Source organism: Mytilus trossulus, chromosome 7, assembly GCF_036588685.1.
Source record: "Mytilus trossulus isolate FHL-02 chromosome 7, PNRI_Mtr1.1.1.hap1, whole genome shotgun sequence".
Classification (NCBI taxonomy): domain Eukaryota; kingdom Metazoa; phylum Mollusca; class Bivalvia; order Mytilida; family Mytilidae; genus Mytilus; species Mytilus trossulus.
In genome coordinates, this window is record NC_086379.1 from 81,114,216 (window position 1) to 81,141,495 (window position 27,280).

Consider the following 27,280-nt stretch of genomic DNA (forward strand, 5'->3'; position numbering starts at 1 on the left):
AAAAAACTATTCTACAAAAGGAATATGAACCTGTTGTCACTTTTGGTCTTAAATAGATTTCTTGGTCTACTTTACTGTACTATTATCTCTACATGCTGAGTATAAAGCTATATACAACAATTATCAGTTAAACCCACGTTGTTGGGATACTCAGACAAGACTGATTCCTGTAATCATAATGGTATTTAAATGTAGAAAGTCACTCAGTCGGTTATAAATTATACTTTCTTAAGGATAAAATAAGGTGTTAGATGGAATTTAGTACTATCATAGTGTAAACACCTCCTCTTGTTAAATCAACACATTAAATGGGTAGATAACAATTTTAGATTCTAATAGAAATGTGGTTTAGATAGTGGAAATATTCAGATTCTAAATTCTGTTATAAATTTCAATACTTTGGGAGACCATATTCATTTACAGCTAATTTCCTAAAGCATGTAGAACAAGACTTTAGTTAGCTTGCTTGCTTTGTTTTTATATTGTACAATCATTAGGATAACACCCAATTAAATTCAAATATTATATATACAGGTTAAATTATGTCTATATATATTGTTTAAAGATGTCAATCTTATTTTCAAAGCTTGTATAAACTATTATACAAACAAAGCAAGCAAGCCACCAAAGTTTTGCTTTACATGCAGAAGGAAATTAGCTGTAAATCATTGGGAATCTTACCCAATTTATCCATGATTATTAAAATAGCCAATAATTTTAATACATATGCAGGATTTTCTTGCTGCGACAATGACCAATTGGTGGCCTTGAGCTGTTTTCTGCTCTTTGGTTGGGTTGCTGCCTCTGTACATGAATTATCATTGATATGGTCATAATTATTGTAGACAAAATGCAAGAGTCTGGCGCAAATACAAAATTTCAAACCTGGTTTCTATGATGAGTTTACTTGATACATTCCCTGTTTCCATTCTCTATTCTATTACATTTGTTAATTATTTCAAATTTTCTTATTAACAAAGAAGTCGTTTGAAGTATATGTATTATTTATAGTTTGATTTTCATCTACCTTCTTACCAAATTTGAAATGTGGAAATTAGAAAATCAACTTAATTTTTTTACAATTTCTGTGTTATCTATCATTCAATGCAATGAATTTAATCCAAAATCTGATATATTAATTGTTTTTAAATGAAAACAAGATAACTTGTGACCAAACATCATCATGGAATTAACTCCAGCTCTGCAATTGTTTAATTCATAGGTTGCTCAATCAAATATTGTCTTACTTTTATACTCAAATATGGCCATTAGTTATACTATAATGATCTCCATTTTATCATCAGACGCAACATAGTAAAATTTGAATAGCATTGATTCATGATTTATTGAAAAGCAGCGACTTTAATCACCCCTGTACAACCCCAGATAAATGTTGGATTTCCATCAGAAAACCCAAATAAAAATTGGCACCTATTGAAGTCACCTACTTTTCATTTTAGTATTTTTTTTACTTTGTTCATGTATTCAAGTACATGTACATTAATAAAACATAATTTATATGATAGGTCTTATCACATAAATTATTTTTTATTAATATTAAAATATATAATAAATTGACAAAATTGTATTGCATAGAATATTACTGCTGAGATAAATATTGTCTGAGCCAATAAGCATGTAACATAACAGTTTCCTCCGACTACTGCATGGATACACAACAGTAATCCTTTACATTTTATTAACCATTTATCCACATTATTTAAGAGGTAATAAGATCAAATAAAAACTATGCAAATCAATAATTTTAAAGTTTTAAATGGAAAAACAAATCAAAACAAAAATCCCTTAAGATATTCCCTGAATTTTTTATCATTTAAATTGACATAAAGTATACTTGAACTAGACTTACATTACCTGCATGTCAGAATTGAGTACAGACATGCCTTTATCAAAACGATTTTCCATATATTACTAGAATAAATCCTTGCCTTATTCCCACTGGCTTGTATAGATGTCTAAGAACTACAAAGTCATTAGTAAAAAACTACATATCAGCAAACAATAAAATATAAGAATTTTCACTAGTAATGGCTAACAAACTTGAGGTCACTCACTAATGGCATTCATGTCTCCCTATAATAAGCAAATATTTCAAAAACTGAAAATCTAGGAATATAAGACAGTCTAAATATGTTTAGTCCGCTATCGTTGATTTTTATGCCCTTAACATTGGCAACCATTGCAATTGCAATTTGATTTTAGTTTCTACACGTTTACTCCAGTTTTCATCATCAAAATAATATGAAACTAATACACAATGTTGAAAACCCTAAACTTGCAGACTTACCATTCTGGAGTTATGGCCCTTTGTAAGTAGGAAAATTACAACTCACTAGTCCATGGATTATGAGCTTCTGTGAAATGTTTCAATTAAGAGACCATTGACACATTAGGAGCTCAAAAATATGGAATCATTTCAGTCTCCTTACCATTATGTCCATGATATTAATTCATATCTTTTCTTTTTAATGTTTCCCTTTCTCTGTTTTTTCCAGATATTTGAATTAAGAAGAGATATTCCAAACCCGACATATGGAAAGTCACCAGAAGAAAATGTTACTATGGAGAGCTAGTTTAGTGCTTTGAGGAGCTAGCTCAGAGCTTTGGAGAGCTAGTGTTCAATGCTACAGGGAGTTAGTTCAGTGGATTTGACGGGGACACATCATAAACAGTGTATGAAATGTAAATTAATAATAAAAAAAAACTTGAAACACTGAATGTTTTTACATTAGATACTTTACAGACTAATTAAATATTTGGTGTGGTAATATATTTTGTAATATGCAAATTAATGAAAGCACTGACAAATTGTAGGGAAGCATTGTTAGATGCATCTTTTGCAGACATGGTGTTCATTGTTGTTCTTTGTTTTCTCTCGTCTACAAATGAATTTTATCACTGTGACTGATATAATATTGTAATAAATGTATTGACTGTACGTTTGTTGTTTGATTAATATGGCCATCTTGAATCAGAAACATCTTGACCAATTTCTTCACTAATCCATATCAGCACTCGGTTAAAATAATAATATAGTTATATCAGCACAGTCCTTGAAATATGCAAATTGTTTTAATATTTGTTTATACTTTGACGAATCCTGAAATTCTTTGTTATCCACATTTGTTAGAAATTTTGCAATACATTTTTTGTACATAAAATTGAGAATGGAAATGGGGAATGTGTCAAAGAGACAACAACCCGACCATAGAAAAGACAACAGCAGAAGGTCACCAACAGGTCTTCAATGCAGCGAGAAATTCCTGCACCCGGAGGCTTTTTAGCAAATTATATTTGTTTATGAGGTTTGGGACATTTCAGGACCTTATATGACCCTTGAAATGACAGAACTTGCGAAAAAATATTATTGTTTTTTTCAAAAATGTTTAAATTTTAACTTATCAGGTAACTCAAAATGAATATGATGTTATATTTTTGCCCTGACTGTGGCAAAGGAAGCATAAGGTTTTGCTCCTGTCCATCCCCACATTTGTATGTCTTTCTGTCTTCACATCCTTTCTCTGACTTCGGTTAGTCTCAACCAAATGTTATAAAACTTAAACACAATACTTATTACCACAAAACAGGTCAATGTTGAGTTTAGGTGGCGTCACTTTCACTGATCTCCAGTTATGTACTTTTATGAACGCAAAAATTAGCAAATTTGCATTTTCCTGAATCTAACTTTATTTTGCCTCAACTAAATGTTATAAAACTTTTACACAATGCTTATTTCAATCTCTAACAAAATACTGATCAAATCCAAAATTAAGGTGATGTCTCTATTTACCAGTGATATGTGTCCTATGGACTGATCCTTCATTTATTTTTCTTTAATTATTATTGCAACGTAAAGAATATTATTAAAGAATTCTTCTTTTATGTAAATTGATATTTATAAAGTCTATGACGGACAAATAGAAGTCTTTAATTACATATCCAAATATTAATAATTAATCTCTTTCCTATTAGGATAATAAAGAAAGCATTTAAAATAGGATTGAAAAAGAAAATGTTACACTTGTTATTTAGTACAAAATATAATGTAAACTTCTGCCTTCCATAGACTTCTTCATAATATTTATGTTATAAAAATATTATTGGTTTCACTATAGAATGAATTATTTAGATATGAAATCACATAGAAACAAGAATATGTGCCCATAGGACACCATACCTTACTCACACTATCATTCCCATGTTCAGTGAACCATGAAATCTTGTTCAAATCTTAATTTGGTATATATTTTAAATAGTTCAATTAAATGATAAACATACGGTATATAGATATAGGAAGATGTGGTGTGAGTGCCAATGAGACAACTCTCCATCCAAATAACAATTTAAAAATTAAACCATTATAGGTAAAAGTACGGCCTTCAACACGGAGCCATAAACATGTTTATCCCCGCTGCATTTTCGCGCCTGTCCCAAGTCAAGAGCCTCTGTTCTTTGTTAGTCTTGTATTATTTTAATTTTAGTTTCTTGTGTACAATTTGGATACAAGTTTGGCGTTCATTTTGAAGACCTGTTGGTGACCCTCTGCTGTTGTTTTTTCTATGGTCGGGTTGTTGTCTCTTTGATACATTCCCCATTTCCATTCTCAATGTTATATGTACAAAGTTTCCAGTTGGTGAGACAACCAAAACCCAAACTTTAATCTTTCACATTTCCATGTTCATTGAACTATGATATCTGGGTGAAAACCCAAATTTTTCAGAGATAATATCAAACAGTTCAATTTATAATTAACATCAGTACTTAGTTTTCAAGTAGATCTGACTAAAAAATACCTTAAACTGAAACTGTAACCCACTTTAATTCTAAACTTTAACCTAGTACAGTACTGATGAACACAAACTTTTACCTAGTACAGTACTGATGAACACAAACTTTAACCTAGTACAGTACTGATGAACACAAACTTTTACCTAGTACAGTACTGATGGACACATGCACTGACCAGAAAACATAGTGCTCCTCTTCTATCAAGGCATCAAAAATGGAAGAGAAAATAATTTTAAGTATTTAGTTGGGTTGATGGATATTCCAACTCATCAATGAAATCAAAATTATGAGATAGTTTAGCAGGAAAAAATACATGATTCAAATGTTGTTTTGTAAATAAATATAAGAAGATGTGGTATGAGTGCCAATAAGACAACTCTCCATCAAATCGGTTTTGTGTTCTGTTCTATTGCTAGTTATAAATACACAAGGTTTTTTTCTTAAAATTCTCTGGCCTAGGTACATATTTTGATATCTATAATTAATGCAAGGAGCATAATCATGAAGTCAGGCTTGGTTAAATTTTGGGTTTCCAGATCTATTTCTTTAAATGCTTAATGTTGATTTATGTGTATATAATAAAAACATTTGTTTCCTTTTTAAAACCCCACATAACATTTGCTGTAAGCTAATTCATAAATACCAGTGGTTGACTTTTGTGTACCAGTATACATCATTTGATAAATTAATTTAGTCTTCTGTTTGTATTTTATCTGTTTGCTTGATGTCCAGTGGCAAAGAGTTCATGCCTATTCATTTTATCTCTTTACTTGATGTCCAGTGGCAAAGAGTTCATGCCTATTCATTTTATCTCTTTACTTGATGTCCAGTGGCAAATAGTTCATGCCTATTCATTTTATCTCTTTGCTTGATATCCAGTGGCAAAGAGTTCATGCCTATTCATTTTATCTCTTTACTTGATGTCCAGTGGCAAATAGTTCATGCCTATTCATTTTATCTCTTTACTTGATGTCCAGTGGCAAATAGTTCATGCCTATTCATTTTATCTCTTTGCTTGATGTCCAGTGGCAAAGAGTTCATGCCTATTCATTTTATCTCTTTACTTGATGTCCAGTGGCAAAGAGTTCATGCCTATTCATTTTATCTCTTTACTTGATGTCCAGTGGCAAATAGTTCATGCCTATTCATTTTATCTCTTTACTTGATGTCCAGTGGCAAAGAGTTCATGCCTATTCATTTTATCTCTTTACTTGATGTCCAGTGGCAAAGAGTCCATGCCTATTCATTTTATCTCTTTACTTGATGTCCAGTGGCAAAGAGTTCATGCCTAATCATTTTATCTCTTTACTTGATGTCCAGTGGCAAATAGTTCATGCCTATTCATTTTATCTCTTTACTTGATGTCCAGTGGCAAATAGTTCATGCCTATTCATTTTATCTCTTTACTTGATGTCCAGTGGCAAAGAGTTCATGCCTATTCATTTTATCTCTCTACTTGATGTCCAGTGGCAAAGAGTTCATGCCTATTCATTTTATCTCTTTACTTGATGTCCAGTGGCAAAGAGTTCATGCCTATTCATTTTATCTCTTTACTTGATGTCCAGTGGCAAATAGTTCATGCCTATTCATTTTATCTCTTTACTTGATGTCCAGTGGCAAATAGTTCATGCCTATTCATTTTACCTCTTTACTTGATGTCCAGTGGCAAATAGTTCATGTCTATTCATTTTATCTCTTTACTTGATGTCCAGTGGCAAAGAGTTCATGCCTATTCATTTTATCTCTTTACTTGATGTCCAGTGGCAAATAGTTCATGCCTATTCATTTTATCTCTTTACTTGATGTCCAGTGGCAAAGAGTTCATGCCTATTCATTTTATCTCTTTACTTGATGTCCAGTGGCAAATAGTTCATGCCTATTCATTTTATCTCTTTACTTGATGTCCAGTGGCAATTAGTTCATGCCTATTCATTTTATCTCTTTACTTGATGTCCAGTGGCAAATAGTTCATGCCTATTCATTTTATCTCTTTACTTGATGTCCAGTGGCAAATAGTTCATGCCTATTCATTTTATCTCTTTACTTGATGTCCAGTGGCAAATAGTTCATGCCTATTCATTTTATCTCTTTACTTGATGTCCAGTGGCAAATAGTTCATGCCTATTCAGGACAAGAATATAGTCATTAATAAATCTGTTGATTTTAAATCTTTAAATAGGTATAGTTGTATGAAAGGTGTAATCAGGACTGCAACTAGAATAAATGGTATGTTTGATAGATTGGAACGAGCTATGACCAATTTCCGCCATGTTTGTTTCAAACACATGATCAAAGACAGACCATATAACCTACTGAAATTTAGATATTGAAGAGTCTTAATGACATTATTCATAGATCTTTCCACAAATTTACATATACCATCAAATGTCTTTCAGCAATACACTTAACTGTTGCATACAGTTTTGGTAATATACTCCTAATGTTAACTCAGAATTCTAATGTTTAAGCAAGTATCCTCATATTCAATTATTTCGTTCTTTTGAAGTTCAGCAACACTTCCTGTTTTCATTTAACGTAAGAACCTGTTTGTTAACTTATACAAAAGTTAATTACTAAAAATTCAAATATTAGTTAGATCTCTCTGAAATATATAATTCAAACTAGATATTTGCATCAGTTTTGACATGATGGTTAAGTTGAGGTTTCTTGTGATGTTGCATATATATATGTTTATGGATATTGTATACACTATGTAAGTGGTGAAAATTGAATTTGAACCTAAGTCATTAACAGTCAAAGATTCACATTGCATGCTTTTATAGTTGTAGTGGTAAGAATTAATGTATTGCATACCAGTTCAATGAAGTGACATTTTTTTTCAAAAGCTTGTATGAATTAAATGCCTTTTCCTTTAAGATTGTCTTCAAATGAGTGATAGTTTTTGAAAATACATGTATACACTGTTTGTGAAACTGAATTTTAGTATGAAGAATTTCTGAAAATGAAAAAGGAATTAGTGTGAACTACTTCAGGAAAAGTACAAATGTCTGCAAGTTACAGTTGTCTTGTAATATCTAAATATATGCTACTGCTTTGACACTGTGATAAATAAAGTTATATAAGAAGACTTGACGTTGACGACAGTACTAATATTCTGATTGTTGTTTGCTCTAAACACAAACTTGAACTGTGAACAAAACAGTATGCTGAACATAACTTATAAAATGTCTTTTGTTTTCAGAACAGTTACGTTTTATTATGCCATGCAATTCCTTGTTAGTATGTCACCAGTATTTGGTATTTATTCTCAAAGAAAATGAAATATTCATGTTGATCATACAAGAGAGGCATTATTTAAACAAATATTTTCTATTTAAATTTTCAAGCATCTTAATTACATGACAATTAAGCTACGTTGTGTTATTTTCCTAATTAGATTAAGTGCTTTATTAATCAGATAAATGGTGTCGAGTTGTGACAAACATGTTTAATCAAGAAATAGTCACTGTCATTTATGATAAAGTCACACTCAAATCTTATATTGAATCAATTCTTCACATACTCTCACATAAAATTCTTTTATTTTATTTCCAATATAAAGTATTTTCTCATCAGCATCTAACTTCACATTTATAATCACCATATAGACTTGTCAATTTTCTCCGATGTGATTCATACAAGTACAACATAGCAATGAAATAACTTTAAATTAATTTAACCTTTAAAGTTAAACTAATCGTATAAAAGACATTACATGTATATAAAGTCCTTTTCCGGGTGGTTGGTTTTCAATGAAGGCTTAACAAAAAGCAAGGGAAATAATACGTATAGTTTATCGATACATGCGCAAATTACTGACAGGGTAACCGGGCAAACGTTGCTAAGGACTCAGTAGTTATTGGAAGTCGTGGTTCCTGTTCAGGGGAGAAAGAAATAATCAAAAGTTTACCGGTATAGTAACAACATCAAAAATGTCGCAGGTTGGGATACCCCGTCCCAATGTGATGGGTTTAGGAACAAATAAAGGTGGTATTACACTACCGCAGATTGCACATCCTTTATCTCGGATGGAAGGCCCCGGGAACTTGGATGTTCGTGGGGTGTCTCGTGATAGCCACAGACCAAATTCACAACCATTAACAGGAAGACCTTTAGCTAACGAAAATGTTTTCACTGGACGTAAATCTGTAAGTTCTTATGGCCGGGACAGCCGACTTGGTGTCAACCAGCAAGTGGTAGCGATGCCGCATGATTCTATTCCTGAAGGAGTCGAAGTTACACATGGAGATCCAAATACTACAAGAATGCCCCTTTTTGGTAAGTATATGATTGGCGATCTATATTATCTTTTTTAAATTTATTTCTCTAAAGTATTTTTACTGTTTATTTTTAGGAGTATACATACGATTTGTTTGGAAAAATTAATGTGTCTTATTAGACATCAAATTGAATTAATAGTTGAGAAATTATTTTATTTGCTATCGACAATACACAATTCTATGTTATCCAAACAAATTTTTAGATTAAGACTTCTCAAGTGTCAAATTCTTCCTGAACTAAGATATATAGAAAGATCAAATATTAGATCACCGTTTACAGTAAACTGCTACACACGAATCGTTAAGAATTGTACTGTTTACTTTCGATGTGAGACGACAATTTGTGTTTGTTTGATTGAATTATTCTTTACATTCAATCAATTCAATGGTTATATTAAAAAAACTACAAGGGTTTTAACGGGTTATACCCTGTCTACTTTTTAAAGTACAGATAAAATAATGAAAACAAAAATGACTTGACAATGTTTTATCCCCTTTACCACAAAAAAAAACATTTGAGGAAAATTATTCAACTACGGAATTGCTTTGTTATCGAATTGTGATATAATTTTTAAAGCTTAGATCAGGCAATTTGATTGTAACTGGACACGAACAACGATAATATTTTCTTTCTGTCGTTAACGTTAAGAAAATAAGAAAAAGTAAAGACGCACAAGTTTTGATTCCAAACTACATGTGACAGATACAGTATAAACTTTAAAAAAAAACAAAAAAAAAACCCACAATACTGTATACTGAAAATTCATCACAACATGTACATCTACAAAGGTTTTAAATGCTCGCTTCGTGTTACTAGATATACATTAATTACAGCTAATTTCGTTTTCAACATTAGAAAAATGATTTATTGATGTATAAAAACTATTTTCTTGTCAAAACTGGTTTATTTAAATGTAAGCATTGAATAACAGTCCTATCGATAATTTTCTCTGTTAATTGTGTGTTGAAACATAGAAAACATAAACTAGAGATGAAAAAATGACAAACTATATACGTTATCGATGTGAAAACAAAAATGACAAACTATATACGTTATCGATGTGAAAACAAAAATGACAAACTATATACGTTATCGATGTGAAAACAAAAAGGACAAACTATATACGTTATCGATGTGAAAACAAAAATGTCAATTTCAAAGATTGTTGTTAGATTTTCATTTCTCATTGCTAGTAACGGGCTTTCTTCACTGGTATTTTTTACAAGCCTTTCTTCGTCAACATAAAAAAAACTAGATAACAATGTAATTGTGTTTCTTCGATTCCTATACAGCGAATTGATGGGTATATAAAAAAATAAATACTGTAGACAAACATCGACTTTTTGAGACCAGTTAAAATTCAAACTGACACCATTGGCACGAGATCAAAACTGACAACTTAGCAGCTAAGCATGGTCGTTTGTCTTTTAATTATATTTTGGGGGCATTATCAGTGCAAAACAAAATAATGGTAGACATCTCTTTTAACATTATATATATACAATTTTGTGAAAGACTATGTGGCTATAACGTAAAATAGCAAAACTATCAAACTCCCAGTAAAATTCAAATCAGAAAGTCCTTTTTCAAATGGCAAAACCAAAAGCTCACATACATCAAGCGAATGAACAACAACTGGCACATTCCTGACTAGGTGCAGTCAAAGTTCTTTGTTTGGATACTAGTATCCCGTAAAGAGGGTTCGTGTACAGACTCCAAACGAATGAGCAACAACTGGCACATTCCTGACTAGGTGCAGTCAAAGTTCTTTGTTTGGATACTAGTACCCCGTAAAGAGGGTTCGTGTACAGACTCCAAACGAATGAGCAACAACTGGCACATACCTGACTAGGTGCAGTCAAAGTTCTTTGTTTGGATACTAGTATCCCGTAAAGAGGGTTCGTGTACAGACTCCAAACGAATGAGCAACAACTGGCACATTCCTGACTAGGTGCAGTCAAAGTTCTTTGTTTGGATACTAGTACCCCGTAAAGAGGGTTCGTGTACAGACTGCAATCGAGTACATACTTAACTAAGTCTCGGGTAGGGTGTAGTAACAACACAGAATATTGACATAATTTTACTTTTTAAGGCCCTATTGCCTTGGATACACCACGTGGTAAGCATACAATAAATGGTGAAGGAAGGTTTCATTCCTGTTGAAAGGATTATATATACTGCATAGATGTTAATAAAGCTTGTTCATTGTAGCCTTTCATTACCATTTCTCTCTCAGAATCTATGCATGATGATCGCATATCTTTATCTGCTTACCTCTCTACTATGTTTCTCGTGCTAGAATTATTGTAGCAAATAGCTCTAGGATTGTAGATAACGCATGTGGTTAGGCGCAAGATTTGAATGCAGATAATTTCTCCGTTTCTGACAATTACATACAATAGATAAAAGAAACTGAACTGAACTGTGGTCGGGTTGTTGTCTCTTTGACACATTCCCCATTTCCATTCTCAATTTTAAGTTACGACGCGAAGAATGTTCTTTATTTTTTTCAGTGTGGTATTTAGTTATGAATACAAAAAGGTTTGTTGTAACGATTTGCTTTTTGACAACGAATTCGTTTTCGACCATAAACTGTACATGATTAATATCTAACAATTTACATCTATTTATTATAACGAAATATAGCAAAATAATTAACAAAGTATATATCATGTTTATCTAATTTTAAGGGGTCGGTATTCTGGGAAGATGACTACAGATATACCCACTCACTTTCAATTTGATTGTGAACATTAACTCTTCAGATATGTGTAACCAGGAATCAGGGAATATTAAGGCAATTACGTTTTCTCCACATTTTGTCAAAATAAAATTTGTTGACATAAAAACTAAAATGAAATATGTTGAGATTCCAACTTTCATAGAATATAGAAAAGCTTTTTTTTTCGCTTGTCACTTTCAAAAGTTTCTCCAATCTCCACTTTTCATCCCACCTATACGCCACTGCAGAAGAATCTCCCAAATATTAACTCTTTGTAAGAGATCCAATAGTTAACACGTGGCAATGCGTCATGTAATAGGTTCAATGTTTCTATCAGTAAACTCGACGTTTTGTCCTCAGAACCGCTTAAACGAGTATATTTACACGTGTCCCTGTAACTTTTAAAAAGTTCACATTTCAAAATTGATTTTTTTTTTAACTTTTGCATGTTTTTGCAGAGTCATACACTACATTATTATGTGTCTCTGGTTTTTGTTCTTTGTCTAAGAGTCATAGATTAGTTGAATCTGAATATTTGTATGTCTCGCAAGTGAAAAGTCTGAGAGATGTAAACTCATCCAACATGCCATTGTCCTATGGAAAGTACCTGTACCAAGTTGGGAATATGACTTCATGTTTTTCATGCCTTTTTTGTCGGCCAAGTGATTTTGGACTTCAACTTTGGATACGCATCCTTGGAGTTGAATATTCTTATGGTTGTTTTTTTTACCATCATTTTCCATGCCGTTTAGATTTGTAAACAAAATACAATCTTGTAACTTTTTAAATACCAAAATCCTCCTTGATGCTTTTTACCCAAAACACTCCCGACTAGTAAGAGATGACCAGAGATGTATTTCCACCTTTTGAACAAACTTTCCATATGCATCTACTGTAGCAAGGAATACAAGATATGTTTGATCATAATCAAAATTTTAAACGTATTGAAAAACTATAATGTAATTGACGATTCTGAGTCTAAACTCTCTAAGATTATAGCCATTGATAATGTTTAACATCTGTAATATGCATTATGTCATTAAATAGTAATGGTATTTCAGGGAGTAGAGCCGGTATGGGAAGTAGAATGGACAGCCGTATGTCCTCAAGGTTATCTAACGCCTCAGCTCAAGGTCGACTGGAAATTGACGAGGTGAGTTTAAGAACAGTGAATGGTTATTGAGCATTTTTGTCCCCATGAATAATCCAAAGTTCAGCATCTTTTTATTACCTCGTATGCCACTTTTTATGAGTATATTTGTCCATATGAATAATGAAAATTCCAATATCTTTTTAACTTCATCGTATACCACTCTTTATGTGCATTATTATATTTAGTTATGTTGGTATTAAATAAGTCATAATTGAAATACATGTAATAATATAAGTACGATGTTGGTAAAACAGTAGGATAATAATTTGTACAATTGGTGAGAGATGAAAGGATTGATTGATTGATTGTTGCTTCTTTAACGTCCAGTGGCATATATTCCAAGCATATTCAGGATGAGAACAAATTAACAAACCAATTCAAAAGGAAGAAGACACAGTAGTAGTCTATTTTTTCATGGTTCTTTTTTATTAACTCTGAAATGTTGCTTTAATAGTTTTAACATATGATAGAATGATTTCTAGAATGTAACAACTTTTCGAGGCATATCTTAAACTAAAAACAAAAAAAATATCTGAAAATCAATTAGCATTCACCTGACACTGTTATCTCAAAACTTGATTAAATTGTTTAGGATGTATTAAGACCAAACAGTTTTAAGTATTTGACCATACAAGATGTAAGTAAGTACTTAGTAGAAACTGGAATAGATATTTCCTAGTACACAAAAGTGTGTTATTATTTTTTTACAGCATTGTTATGAGGTACTTTCTTATCTGGTAGAGTTTTTAGACAAATTTGCATTTGGGTTTTTAACTTATACATGTTTTTAAATTAAATATCATGATCATGATTCATGGTGGTAAACATTTTTGTAGAACTTCAGGTGGTTGTGGTCATCATGTGGTCATCATGTCACTGTAACAAAATTCTAAAATCACACTGTTTTTTTGTCTTTTTAAATGAATAAATGTTTAATAAATAAATTTAAAAAAATCCATTGCAAATGTACCTGTCTTTATTTGATTCTTTTATAAATGATGATGCAAAAGTAAAAACCTTACATATGACTCTCTCTTGATTAACTGCAAGTGTCCTTTTCCTTTTAAATGACTGAATAAAAGTTGAAGGAACCTTCATGTAGTAGTGACATTTGTTTTACTTATATATATTTTTATCAATTTTAGTTGGAAGCTAGTCTAAAACAGAAAATTAAAGGAAGTTATTTTGAGATCAGGAAAAGATTTAGGGATAATGATCCAGAACAGAAAGGAAATGTTTCCAGGTAATTTGTAGTTATTATTATTCACACAGAAATCATTTAAAAAGTTGGATCAAACAAGGAGGTGTTAATGAGACTATCACCATTTAAATGTCTTTTAAAAAATATATGCCCAGCACCTCTCCACTTATGGAGCTTTATTCATGGTGAATCCAGATCTCTTACTGGGTTCACTACAAATTTTGTTTAGTTTGAGGACTCATGGGCCTCAATTTTTCAAAATCCTGGATCCTCATCTGCATATGGAGCCACAATTTTGCTATTACTACTGGTGTGATTGTTTATCATGAGGGTCTTGCATGGTCTGCCCTGGCTTACTTTTTGGGGGCATTTAATATATTTTAATTTTACCTTATTTTTATTTGAAGTCAGAATTTAACATATACTCACATCATTCCCTTTGTTTTATTGATCACATGGTCTGTTATGGTACAGGTGGTTTATAAACTTCCAGAAAATAAGAGAAAATGGTACGATTATTGATACACACTGAATTATTTAAAAATATATCAATTTATATTCTTGATAGAACAAAATGATAAAAGAGCAAATTTTGTTTTCAGGGAGGCATTGCATAGAATTCTTGTGACAATTTTAAATGTTTCACTGAGTCAAAATGTGTACAATCGGCTGATGGAGAGGATTGGATTAAGAGATAAACAAGTGATTAATTACGCTGAATTCTTTGCCTATTTCCGTGACGGACCAGAGCCTAATGATTATCCAGGTTGGATGGACCCAGTACAGAGACAATACCAGGATAAGGCAGTCATGTCATCTACACAAGTTCATTCTAATCTGAAAGAGAAGGCAAAACAGAGGTAAATATAAAATCATTTATTAAGAGTGAAATTGGAGGTGGAAGGTGGCTATTTTTGGTATATGGACATTACAACTTGTGCATGCATCTACTTATTAATTATGAATGAGTCATCTTAGATTTGAAGATTATTTATATTATTAGGCAGGATCATATAGTCTTAAAACTTACAAATATTAAGAAAAATTTTAGAAATTATTATAATCTCTCTTGGAAATCTAATTGTTTGCAATATTTTATCTTAATCTGAAGACATATGTAAGAAATACATCAGAGTTGTTTTAGTTATTTGAATCAAAAGAATCTGTATTAAACCAGGGGAATAACTTGTTTACAATATATTATTACTGCAAATACAGTTTTTAATGTGTTTTGTGTAATTTTAATAAAACAAGAAGAATGTCCAACATTTTGAAAATTTATTATTCTTACAACAAATTTATGAAAGTAATTCCCAAAATAACCATCTATATATCAGTTCATGTTTTTGTCAATCAAATTCTTTAGAAAAGTTTGTCTTTTTTAGATAAAGTAATATTTTGTTTGTATTTTTTAGATTCTTGGATATAGCAGACTTAATACCCCAGTTGAACCCAGGCGGATCAGGTCGTATTATGAAACCAGAGTTCAAACAAATGCTCAACAAACTTATGTTTTATATGGAAGATACTGAATTTGAAAAATTGTGGAAAAAGTTAGTATACTTTCCTTTATTATTTTGTATATGTGTATTGTTTTTGTTTTTTTAGCGTGGTAAAAAACAGTTGATACATTTCAACAGTATGTATATGTTAAATACAATTTGGAGCTATGGAAGCTATCAAAATGAGAAATTAATATGACAAAAAAAAAATCAAGATGCCCTTCATTCCATGTTATGAAAGAAATATATAATCTCAAAGATGAAAAGATAAAAAGATTAAGGAATTTCCTCATTTTTAACTCTTTCAAACTTTTTGTTAAATTTTTACATAGTTTTACAATTATACAGTTTATACCCTTAAATCCTAATGGTGTCAAATTGTGATAAATTCACTATAACTATAAAAAAACTAACTGTTAAGGTTCAAGTAGTATTACATGAAGTTATTTGGATTATAGGTAAATGGACATAGTCCTAAGTAAGATTAAAATGCCCTGGTGTAGGATTAGTTTCATACCTTTATATTGACTATCTAGTAGTTAGGTAAACATACTTCTCATATCAACACAAAATGGTCATTTAAAAATTGATCAAATGTAAACACACAAACCTATTCAAAAATATGAAGTATAATCAATTTCTTTTCATAGGAATCACAAAACATTTATTCCATATTAGGCATTTATCTTATAGTAAATAAACAAAGGCCAGGACAAGGTTTGATCCATTGTAAAATGATATGTTGAAGTAGTGGTTGACCTCCATGTCATTTAAAAGTATCATAATTTCTTATAGAAGTTAGCCATGGTACATGTAATACATCATTCAAATGCATGCATTAAAAATCCCAGGAACAATCATCTCAATGACCATGTGCTAAACTATTTGTAGTTGTATTTTCATTTGATTAATATTTTATTGAACATGTAAATTGCTTAGTTCATGGATTCTTTTACATCAGGGTCTCCTATATGATTGACAGATTTCTAAAAAAATGTAGCTAGAGACATGAAAATGTTGTGAATTTGTAGAGTTATAGATAAATTTCTAAGGAAAAATATTGTAAATGTCACAGACATAGCTTCACATATCAAAACATGTCTTTAAAGGTTAAAATAATTTGACTGTGCAGATAGCAGGATTGAATTATAAATTTTAATTTCATTAGTACCTGAGATATTTGTTATGGCACCAGATCGATTTCAGACAATTCATGAACAAGTTGTGCAGATCATGTTTCCTGAAATATATTTGCATGCAGACACAATAAAAATCTTTGTATATGATTGCCGGTATTGATATTAAAACAAAGATCCTGTAAAGATATGTGAAAACACAGGACTTTCTACCTAGGATGACATTATCCTTCATGATGCCAGAAATGTCTTTTATAGCTTTATGCATAATTTGATTTAATTATGTAATGTACAGTTGTCTATATTTGCTTAAATCCACTTTTGAACTTTGGTTACTTTTTTTCATTGGCATTCATTCCACATCTCCTTATTTTTATAAACTTTCTTTTAATTTTCAGGTATGATCCTTCTAATTCTGGAACAATTAGTTCAGAAACTTTCTTGAAAGCTTTGGGAATAACTCTGCAAGAAAATGGAGAAAATGGAAGGCTGTCACCTATCAATGAAAGTAAGTTTTTTGGCCACACCTCATTTATATTCTAATTTGGTCATATCTTGTTACCATCATGGAGCTGATCGTATAAAAAAACTACTGTGGACATATACAACATGGCACATGTTTGAAACTAATGTGTATAAATTCTGCCAAGCAGTTTAAAATACATTTTTGTATCTGGAAACTATTTCAATTAATGATTTTCACATGAATCAAATTACTCTGTATGATACTCAAATTTAAAAAAAGTATATTAATTAGTAATATCTTCAATAACCAGCAAAAATGATTTTTTTTCTAATTTCTGTAATGAAAACAAAAATCTTATTGTGAAATTTTATATTATAAATATTAAATAAAAAGGGAAAAGAAAGAATGTAGAGATTTATTATTTAATTTAGGACAATATCTAAACAAGACAACACGAGTAGGTCAGTCCCAAGGTAAGGATATATCATCTTTGGCTGGATGGAAAATTATACATAATCATAAATATTAGCAAGGATGATTTGGGTTTGACACATCCATTGGTATTTGTAGGTTTTAGATTAAGGTCTAGCATGTCTAGTTTTAGTTCTAGAATGCCTAGCATGATACTGGGTAAGGACTTTGCACACTGAATAAGATATAGATATTTTTTACTTGTAGTTTTTATACTTTACTTATACATATTTTTTAAATTATAATCCTATATTTCACTTCTAGTCACAACCCAATAAATTGAGTGTTAGGTAGATTAGAGTCAGTTTTTTTAAATTTTTCTTGTCAATCTTTAAAAAAGGAGAATTAAATTTTTGAAACTATTATATATATTTCATTCTACAGTTCACAGAAAACAGGTTTTTGTTATGTACTAAAAAAAATTATCTTGTGATATCTAAATTTTTGAGAAAGCTCAAATGGTTCAGTTCACTTTTTAAAATTTGAAAGGAAATAAATGTCACTGTGCTTTTTGTTAAATGATTTTGAATAAATTTAGGATCTCACTATAAAGAAACTAAGCCTGGTTCAGGTATAGCAAGAGGTAAGGATTTGTCATGCTGATGTTGTCCAACATAATAGGCTGGTATTGGAAGTAAAATCTGCTCTTTAACACCATTTTATAATCAGTTTACTGGGTCAGATGAAATTGCATGGGTTAAATATCGTCCCATTTACTCTAACCATTTATTTTTGGTGTCATAATACCGTGTTGACAGATTAGGATTCGCTTGAATGATTTCTTTTATTTTAGAAATTAACTAGTCAGATTATCAGGATTTAGATTTCAATTTTTTATACATACATTATATCATATTACTTGAGATTAGAATATGGGCTTGTTTTAAAAAGACATTTAAATTTAGTTTAGTAAAGTAACATGACCATGTAAAGAATGTGGAATTTAGAAATTCTTTTGTTTATTTTAAACAAACTTTTTTCAATCAAAATTTTTCATTTGCTGCAAACATAGACATTTTATGATCTTTTATGTACATTTGTACTTGTCCTTAAAGTGAATTCTTTAATTAGAACTATGGAAAAACATAGGCATTTTGATTTATTTGTCCCTAATACTAAAATTGTCATATTTTGAAATTAAGCAATGCTTCAGAATTTAACCATCCGATTTTACAGTTAGTTTGTAAAATGTGTAGGTTTGAAACATGTGAAAAAAGTAACAAAATGACATAATCAAATTTGATATAAAATATGAAAGAAATATTGTTCTTCCTAGGCCAGCAAGGCCAATCAAATGCATTGAATTCTTAAGAAAACAGCAAGCCTAAATAGATGGGACAGGTTTTCTAAATCAGGCTGATTTTACTGACTGTAACCTCTCATTTCATAGATTAATAGATTTAATATTCATTACATTATTAATCAATGATATATATATTGTAAAGACATTTTTTGTTATTGTGTTTCATCATTCATGAGATTTGCTTTTTCATAAAGTAAGATGGGGTTATGAATTTTGTATTAATGCTTATATTTATACCACAGCTTTTAAGAATTCTACTGACTAAGCTTGCAGTCAATTTATTAAACTTGTACAGTTTGAAATAAAGCACCCATATATGGCATACACTGTCATAGTATTATAGCAATAGCGTCCTCTCAATGGCACTTTTTATACATCTGCTTGCATTTGAACCATTTTGAAGTAATATGGAAATTTTGGAAACCATTTTGGACAACAGTTTGGCTTAATTAGCAAACATAATTATAAAAATGCAATACATTGAATTACTTATCATGTTCAGAAACAGCAATTTGTTTTAAATAAAATGATTTGATATAACAAGGGAGATAACTTAGATAATAAAATGTTCTACTAGATTGTATGATAAGTTTTATACCTACAAATTGTAAATTGTTTTCTCAAAAAGGACAACCTTTAATTGTCTCCATTTTTTTTCTATGGATCTTATTTGTAATAGGCATTTTAATGTTTTGTTACAAAAAATATGTTGTCTATTTTTTATCTGCCAAATAAAAGATAGGTCAGACGATTCAACCTGAACATAAAGTCTATTATTGGTTACCAAAGGTCTGACAGACGATTCAACCTGAACAAGTCTATTACTGGTTACCAACAGTTAATCAATAAAACCAACAATAATTGTCTATTATGAATTTCTCAGAATTCACTGTTATAGGTATCTACTCTGGTTTATTATAAAAATTGTCACTTGTACCCTCTATTTAACTTTAAGGATACTAAATTGTTTTTTGAATAGTAACATCTTCTCGTACACCAAGAAAGAAGGAAATAGAGAGAAAACAGTCCTTAGATGTAGAAAGATGGTTAAAGAATAAGTTCAGGGAAGGATGTGTACAGATGAAGGATGCATTTGAAGCTAGAGATGCCAAGAATAATGGTCTTGTAAGTATGTTAATATTTTGATAAGGAACAATACTGACTTTTATCAGCCACAGATAGCACCCTCCAATATTTGGTATTTATTCTTTTTCACCTGTGTTAACAAATATTTCCAGGATTTTTGTTTTTCAAAATTTCATTAACTATCTCAAATCAACTTTTCTTACATAAGGGAGATAACTCATAATTTAATTTGTTACATTAGTTGTTAAGTAATAGCACAAATTTTAGAACCATTGATCATTGACAAATGCTTATATTTTCTTTTCTTCTTTAGGTAACATTTGATGGCTTCTTAGAAGTATTATGTAAATATGGTTTAAATTTGGAGAAGAAGTTGCTGTCAGCATTCTTGTCAAGATGTAGCGTGAAACCACAACGTGATGGTGTACCTTATAGGGAATTCTTACATAGATTCCAGGATAGATCTGAAGCAGGAATGACCCACAATATACTGAACAGTAAAAAACACAGGCTAGTCAGATTGTAACTATTAAAATAATTATCTCTAGAGGTGATGCACTGTTTGTACTGGGTTATCCATGTAGACTGTGTGCACTCTAGAGCGGATCTGTTACCATGACATGTTTGGTAGCCATGCACAGATCTGTTACCATGACAACATGTATGGTAACCATGTACAGATCAGTTACTATGACAACATGTTTGGTAACCATGCACTTCTTTGTAGATTGTGTGGTGTCTAGATATTGTAGTTTGTATGGTAGCACTACTGTTGGTGTCTATGCACAGAATTGTTGCTAGATTGTTATTGTTATAACATCAAGGTTGTTAAAAAGCATGGGAAACGTAACAGCACCTCTTATTAGTATTTTAGTGTGATTCACTAGTAGACATTTTATTTACATGTTCAAAAGAGAAAAAAATAATCTTTTTAATTCTTTTTCAGTCTCAATAATTTTTAAAAGATATATATTTCATGATTTTTACGCAACCTTCTATATTATCAAATGGATAAGAAACAGAACACCCTGTGAAAAAAATGAAGTTGTGGAATACATTGATCATTTAACATGTTTTATAATTTATGCTAACTGGAAATAACAGATTGGGTATACAGCAATGAAACAGCAGTCAAGTGGCAAAAAAATCTGAACAACATCTATTTACATTTAAAAAAGAGTTTTGAACCAAAGTTATTTTTATAACCTATATTTAAATGTATGTATATATCTGTAAATAGGGTTGGAGACAGACCTGCTAGTCCTGGCAATGTGTCTACAATGAGTGGTATTGAAGTACAGCTAATGAACATGTTCCAAAGAGATTTCTTATCATTATTGGGTACACTTAAGTAAGTATAGTGCTATTTTATAAAAAATAATTACAAATTTTATACAGAGGATATCAGTATTTTGAAAACCAAAACAAATTTATTTTTTTACATTTCAAATATAAAATAAGGAGATTGCCAGTTAGACAACTATCCTACATGAGTCCATATGAAGCAGACTTAAGAAACTATAGGTCACTTTATGAGATCATGCCTTATTTCTTATGGTAATTATCTGAAATTTTAGTGTGAAGAGTTAACATGCATGACAGCGCACTATGAAAAGTTCAAAAGTTAATATAAAAAAAAGGTGTTTTAAGAATAAAAAGACATGTGCTGATGTGATACAGCTAATTAAATTCATCCACAATATTGTGATAAACCAATATAAAAATAAGAAGATGTGGTATGATTAAAAAACATTATTTTTAAAAACTTCTTGTCTGTAATGAAAAATAATTCCTCTTGAAGAAATAAACCACATTGATTTTATTCATCTATATTCTGACCTCTTACAGGAGCATTGACAACCACAACACTAATGTGATAAGCCAGGAAGAGTTCAGAGCTGCGATAGAGAGCAGATTTAGCCTGACCCTCCGTGATGATCAGTACGAGTCCTTCCTTGATAGGTTACCACTGGATGAGGATGGCAATGTTAAATATGCAGAATTCCTCCAGTTCTTTGATACAAAGTAAGTACAGTGTTGAGTATGGATATACTTTTTGAAACATTTAAGGACACACAATGTTGTCATTAAGCTATTTTGATTTTCATATATATTGGTAAAAAACATATATTTTGGGAATCTGATAAGAACATGTGTGATAATTTGTTTTCAGTAGGTGAAGGATGACATAAGATAAATATTTTTACTATACATGTCATTTAGTGTTTGGGAGGATATTATTTTACCTTTGTCTATTCCTTTTCCTTTTGAAACACAACAGTTTGGAGAATGTTTTAATCTTATCTTTATATTTGTTTTAGGGGAATGGCACCAAGTTTATTTGGTAAGAAACAGGGTGCTGGTCCTGTCCCTGTCCCTGCTCCTATTCCTAACATAATGGAAGAGTTGGTACAAACACAGGCTGACAGACTCGTTGTGGAGGAAGAACCATTAGACTACACTTCACGTAAGAGGAGTAATGAAGAATTATTCAACCTTGTCAAAGATCTATTGACTCGTAAGTTCCAGGATGTAGAAAGAGCTTTCCAGGAATTAGACGAGATAAATACCAAAAGACTCACTCAAGAGTTGATGTTCCAGTTATTAAACAGGTAGGATCATTGAACTTATCTACCAAAATATTTTAAAAAGGTTGAAATGCAATGTATAGAACTCATTGTTATTTTTCTAACATTTAAGATAGATTTTTTTTTCTAACATCAATATGAATTTACCAAAAATTTACCAAAGAATTATATTAATTTGGTAATTACACCTTATATAAGAATGCTGGATTTTGATTGGTTGGCAGCCAGTATATTTTTCGTATATTCTAACCCTTTTTCCTCATCTCAAAAGAATTTGCATGTTTTTACCACTTCTGGTTGATATGCTTAAAATTCACCTATGCCATGGTATTTGCCATTTTGGTTATTCCTTTTTATACCCTTGCAAGCCACTTTCCTTTAAAATTATTTGGTTATGATGTTACATTAAGACAGCCATGATGCTTATAAGAATTTTTTTATCCCTTGTCTCATTGTAGATTTGATATAAAACCAGAGATTTCTCGAGGTGAAATAAGAGAAATATGGAAAACATTTATCACAAACACAGACAAGACCTTAGATTACTTGCAGTTTGTAAGACATTTTGGTTTCTCTGCAAGATCTGCCCACTTCCCTAATGCCAAGGTCCAGCCTCCAAGAAAAGGTGATGCTGACTTCATGATCAGATCCAGAAAACTAAATTGTGCTGCTGATATGTTACAAGACAGTCTAAGATCAAAGGTAAGATTATATTAGGTTAGCATAGTATCTTGTACATTTCTACAGCAGGTGTAGGTCTTATAAGGAGTCCTTCTGCCTGAAAAAAAATAAATTGAAAAACACAAGTTCATTTGACTAAAGCAATTTTTGTATTATTTTGAATAAAAATAAGGACGAAAGCCCTCTTTCTTAGGAAAGCAATTGTGACATAGGCTTATTTAATTGGTTGCTTTCTATAACAAAGTTTATACTCTTATTCAGGATGAAATGCATTTCTAGAACACATCATAAAAAAATTTAAATATTTTCAAATAAAGCTTTTATCATAGATTTTCATAAAATTTAGTTTGATTAAGATTCAATTTTATTGTTGAAAAATAGACAACTTAATATTTTTATTATACTGGTTTAACTTAAACATTGAGCTCTAAGGGAGATAATCAAAGCAAGATCCCAACATGCTGACACTTAGACAGTTTTGTATAACAATATTATGATAAACTCTATTTGTTATCTTTTTAAAACTTTTTGCTTATTCAATACAAATATTGTTTTAATTTTTAGATTGACTATATGTGGGAGGAGCTACGTAAAGAGTTTGTAGGGATGGACCCCTATGGTACAGGCTATGTAACGAGGGAGGAGTTTAAGGATGTCCTTACTGAGTTATGTGTTCATCTTAGTGAATTTGAAACGAGATCACTAAGTGATAAATTTGAAATTCGACAAGATGGCAGGTAAGACCAACATTTTTTTTTTTACAATTTATGCTTTTGTTCAAAGTGTATGAAGTCCTTTTTACCCCAAAAATATAAGATTAAAAAGTACTTGAAGTTCAAGTCATAAATTTTAGATAATAATTTTATAGTGTTCCCATTTCTGATTTTTATAATGCTCAAACTTATTCAAGATGTTTATAAAAGTTGAGCCTTTGTGTAGATTTAAAGGTGATTTAACAATAAACAAGTAGTCACAGGCTATATACAGAGGGAGGACTTGTTGGGGGATGTTATAAAGAATGTCTTGAAAAATATCAGCAGTATGAATTAATGGATGCGATGTAGTCAGCATCACCTTCGTTTTTAAACCCACTAAAAAGTCAGAATGAACAGAATTTTTTCAATGTTGAACAGTATACTGCAATCATTCATTATATCAAAGTATGAAAACAATTTTTTTTGCTTTCAGAGTATCATATATAGAATTTTTGAAACCATTTGCTCTGAAGAAACAGATGTGGCGTCATGGCAATAATATGTTGTCCTTGTTACAACATCCACAACCAGAGATACCAATAGCAGACATCGGAGAACCTCCACAGAAAGGATTACATGGAATTACATCAAAACTTAGACAAAAAGTAAGTTAATATATACTGATAAGTGTTCCCTCTTTCCCAGAGAGGTACGTCAAAACTTAGACAAATAGCAATTGAAGTGTTCCATAAGATTGTGTCTATCAAGTATCAATTCTCTAAAACATGGCATTGATTTGTGACTTTACATCTGATCATACAATAAAGTTTAAGTTTTTTTCTTCTTTGTAACTTAAAAAATCATAGTGTTGAATGCACTGGAAACTATAAAAGTAAGGGAGATAATTCTAAGAATTGAGGATTTTTCAAATTTATGGAAAAATTGAGATAATAGGACATAAAGCATAAGCTTAAAAGATTAATTTAAAGTCGGTTATTCATATAACAACACAACATAAGCTCTGCTTTTATCCGACATATAAATAGTCATTTTCAAAAATAAGGGTAGGGGATCATATGTTCCATTGATTTATAGAGTGTTTGTTGATTAAAATCCAGTGACATTAATTTCATGCATGTTCAGGATGATCATAGGTTCAATATAATGACAGTTTAATATCTTTGCTACACACAGGGCATTTAGTAGAGAAATAAAAAAGACCTAACAAAAGCTGTATTCAGCTAGGATGACAGTAGGACAAATAATTATGATGTCTGGCAAGGCTGTTTTTATTTTTTTCTGGGACGCCTTCCTAAAATAGCCTTGCCGGACGTCGTAATTATTTGGACTAGGATGACAGCTATTCAAATCATGACTACCATTTGAGCCATTAACATCTGAGTGTTTCAGTGCAGTACAATTTAGTCCTACCATAACATAAACCCAAAGTCATCTTCGATATGCATAGTGCTTGAGTGTTAAGCAACCATCAATCAATCAATTAAAAATATAACAAACATAACCTGAATTCAAAAGCTCAGTTAATAATTCAAACATTACATTACATTGAATCTTTATTTATTTCAGCTGGCTGGAGACTGGAAGAATATACGAAGGGCTTTCAAGAAGTTAGATAGAGCTAATGAGGGGTACCTCAATGTAAATGAATTCAGATCTGTCTTAAAGCTTGCTAACGTCATTCTAGATGAGGAAGAAGTTTACCATGTATTGACACAGTTTGATAATAATATGTCTGGAAAAATATCTTATGAAAAATTCATTGACGAAGTACTAAAACCTCCAACTCGACAAAGTGTAAAGTAAATTTAATAAGTGTTGCTAAATTTTACCTGAACTGACTTTATTAATCTTTGTAAGTGACTGAACTTGGAATTTGTATTTGAGAATTTTGACTTTTGGTTGAATGATGCATACAAGTTGAATGAGAATGAGAGAATATGGTGTATATTTGAGTTATATATTTTCCAATGGGTATTCTATCTAAATTTGATAATTGTGGTTTAGATATTACTTATGTATGAAGTTTTATTTAATTTTTAGATTCAGAATGTTCTGACTGAAGTTGCCAAAAAAAACTTAATCTAAAAAAAAATATCAATATAGCTGGTTGAAAAACTTCTAAAATTTTATGCCTTTTTTACAATGTTTTTTTTAAGGAATGCAAGTTAGGTGTAAATGTGTATGTTGTACAAATGTAAGATTCCCTTATATCATCCTTACCAAATGTCAGTAAATTTCTTCATATATATATTATACAAATGTTCATATACACCACATTAGTAAAAAAATCTTTGAAAATGTGGAAATTAAGTTTGTTTTGCTTTCAAGTCCAGATTTTTACTCTATTCCAACTAAAGATTTTGGCATATTATCCATATATGATACTGCCATCATTTTCACTTGTATGATTGAGAATTTTTTTATTGTACAAAAATCATGTATTTTCCATATAATCCATTTTGAAATAGATATTACATTTTTTTTCGCTCTGCTCAAATTTATTTCATTCCGTCCATCAAATGTATATTGTCTATAACAGTATTATCAGATTTTAAAAAGAATGTTTTTATATTGTGTTTATGAACTGTGATATTTTATAGCTGTGATATTTATTGGATTTTTTTCTGTATATCTCTGTTTGTATTATTATAAGTGCCTTGGTTAACATTATAGAATAAGTTCTCTCTTTTTGTATTATATTCTTTTTATTACTGCAACTTTCTTAATGCATTTTACAAAAGAAAACCGTTGCATAAATGAGATTGTTTTAAAGAATATTATTTACTGATCGAAACTGTCACGTCATATTCATCAAGAGCATATAAAATTTAACATACATTCCTTTGGCACACGACAATCTGTTATATGTGATATTTCTACGTGTCTGAACAATCCGTCATTTTCTTGTTACCGCATGTGGTTACAGAATTATATTTTGTCTTTCTGTTTGTCAGCTATTGACTGATTTTTTTATGTTTTGACATTAAATTTGTTGTATGTTTACTCTTTATTATTTATAGTATGAACACTGCAGTGACCTTTAGACCTGGTCCTTACTATGAACTATTGGTTTCAAATACGACATATTAATTAATTGCTTGATTTCTATTTTAAATTGTCAACCAAAAGATTACTAGTATAGAATATTTCGATGAATATCTATAT

General features: G+C 30.7%; 2 protein-coding genes across 4 annotated transcripts in view; both read left to right on the plus strand.

Moving 5' to 3' along the window:
• The window catches only part of LOC134725962 (ubiquitin carboxyl-terminal hydrolase 39-like), a 33,156-nt gene extending 30,197 nt beyond the window's left edge, over positions 1–2,959 (plus strand). Inside the window, exon 14 of the mRNA XM_063590295.1 lies at positions 2,517–2,959. Coding sequence (XP_063446365.1) covers positions 2,517–2,594 — 78 coding nt within the window. The 3' untranslated portion in view covers positions 2,595–2,959. The remainder of the gene's footprint in view (positions 1–2,516) is intronic.
• Positions 2,960–8,603: 5,644 nt separating this feature from the next.
• Positions 8,604–27,118, plus strand: LOC134725964 (EF-hand calcium-binding domain-containing protein 6-like). 3 transcript variants are annotated; one of them, XM_063590297.1, is made up of 16 exons: positions 8,604–9,087; positions 12,874–12,965; positions 14,111–14,208; positions 14,769–15,026; positions 15,582–15,719; positions 17,203–17,312; positions 17,841–17,900; positions 20,024–20,169; positions 20,444–20,640; positions 21,371–21,481; positions 21,979–22,155; positions 22,452–22,742; positions 23,177–23,420; positions 23,964–24,136; positions 24,588–24,759; positions 25,682–27,118. In XM_063590297.1, exons 1-16 carry the CDS (start codon positions 8,742–8,744, stop codon positions 25,916–25,918), a joined length of 2,850 nt encoding a protein of 949 aa, XP_063446367.1. In that variant the 5' UTR covers positions 8,604–8,741; the 3' UTR covers positions 25,919–27,118. The 3 variants fall into 3 exon arrangements, with proteins under 3 accessions (XP_063446367.1, XP_063446368.1, XP_063446369.1); XM_063590298.1 differs by lacking the exon at positions 17,841–17,900 and adding an exon at positions 17,702–17,743 and having other exon boundaries at positions 8,605–9,087; XM_063590299.1 differs by lacking the exon at positions 17,841–17,900 and having other exon boundaries at positions 8,606–9,087.
• Positions 27,119–27,280: the final 162 nt, after the last annotated feature.

Excerpts from the sequence above, each read along its gene's own strand:
- LOC134725964 (XM_063590297.1), top strand. The coding sequence starts at position 8,742 with ATGTCGCAGGTTGGGATACCCCGTCCCAATGTGATGGGTTTAGGAACA. Across the intron at positions 17,313-17,840 it reads GCTGTCACCTATCAATGAAA|GTTTTAGATTAAGGTCTAGC; the intron begins GTAAGTTTTTTG and ends TGGTATTTGTAG. Across the intron at positions 23,421-23,963 it reads AAGACAGTCTAAGATCAAAG|ATTGACTATATGTGGGAGGA; the intron begins GTAAGATTATAT and ends TTTAATTTTTAG.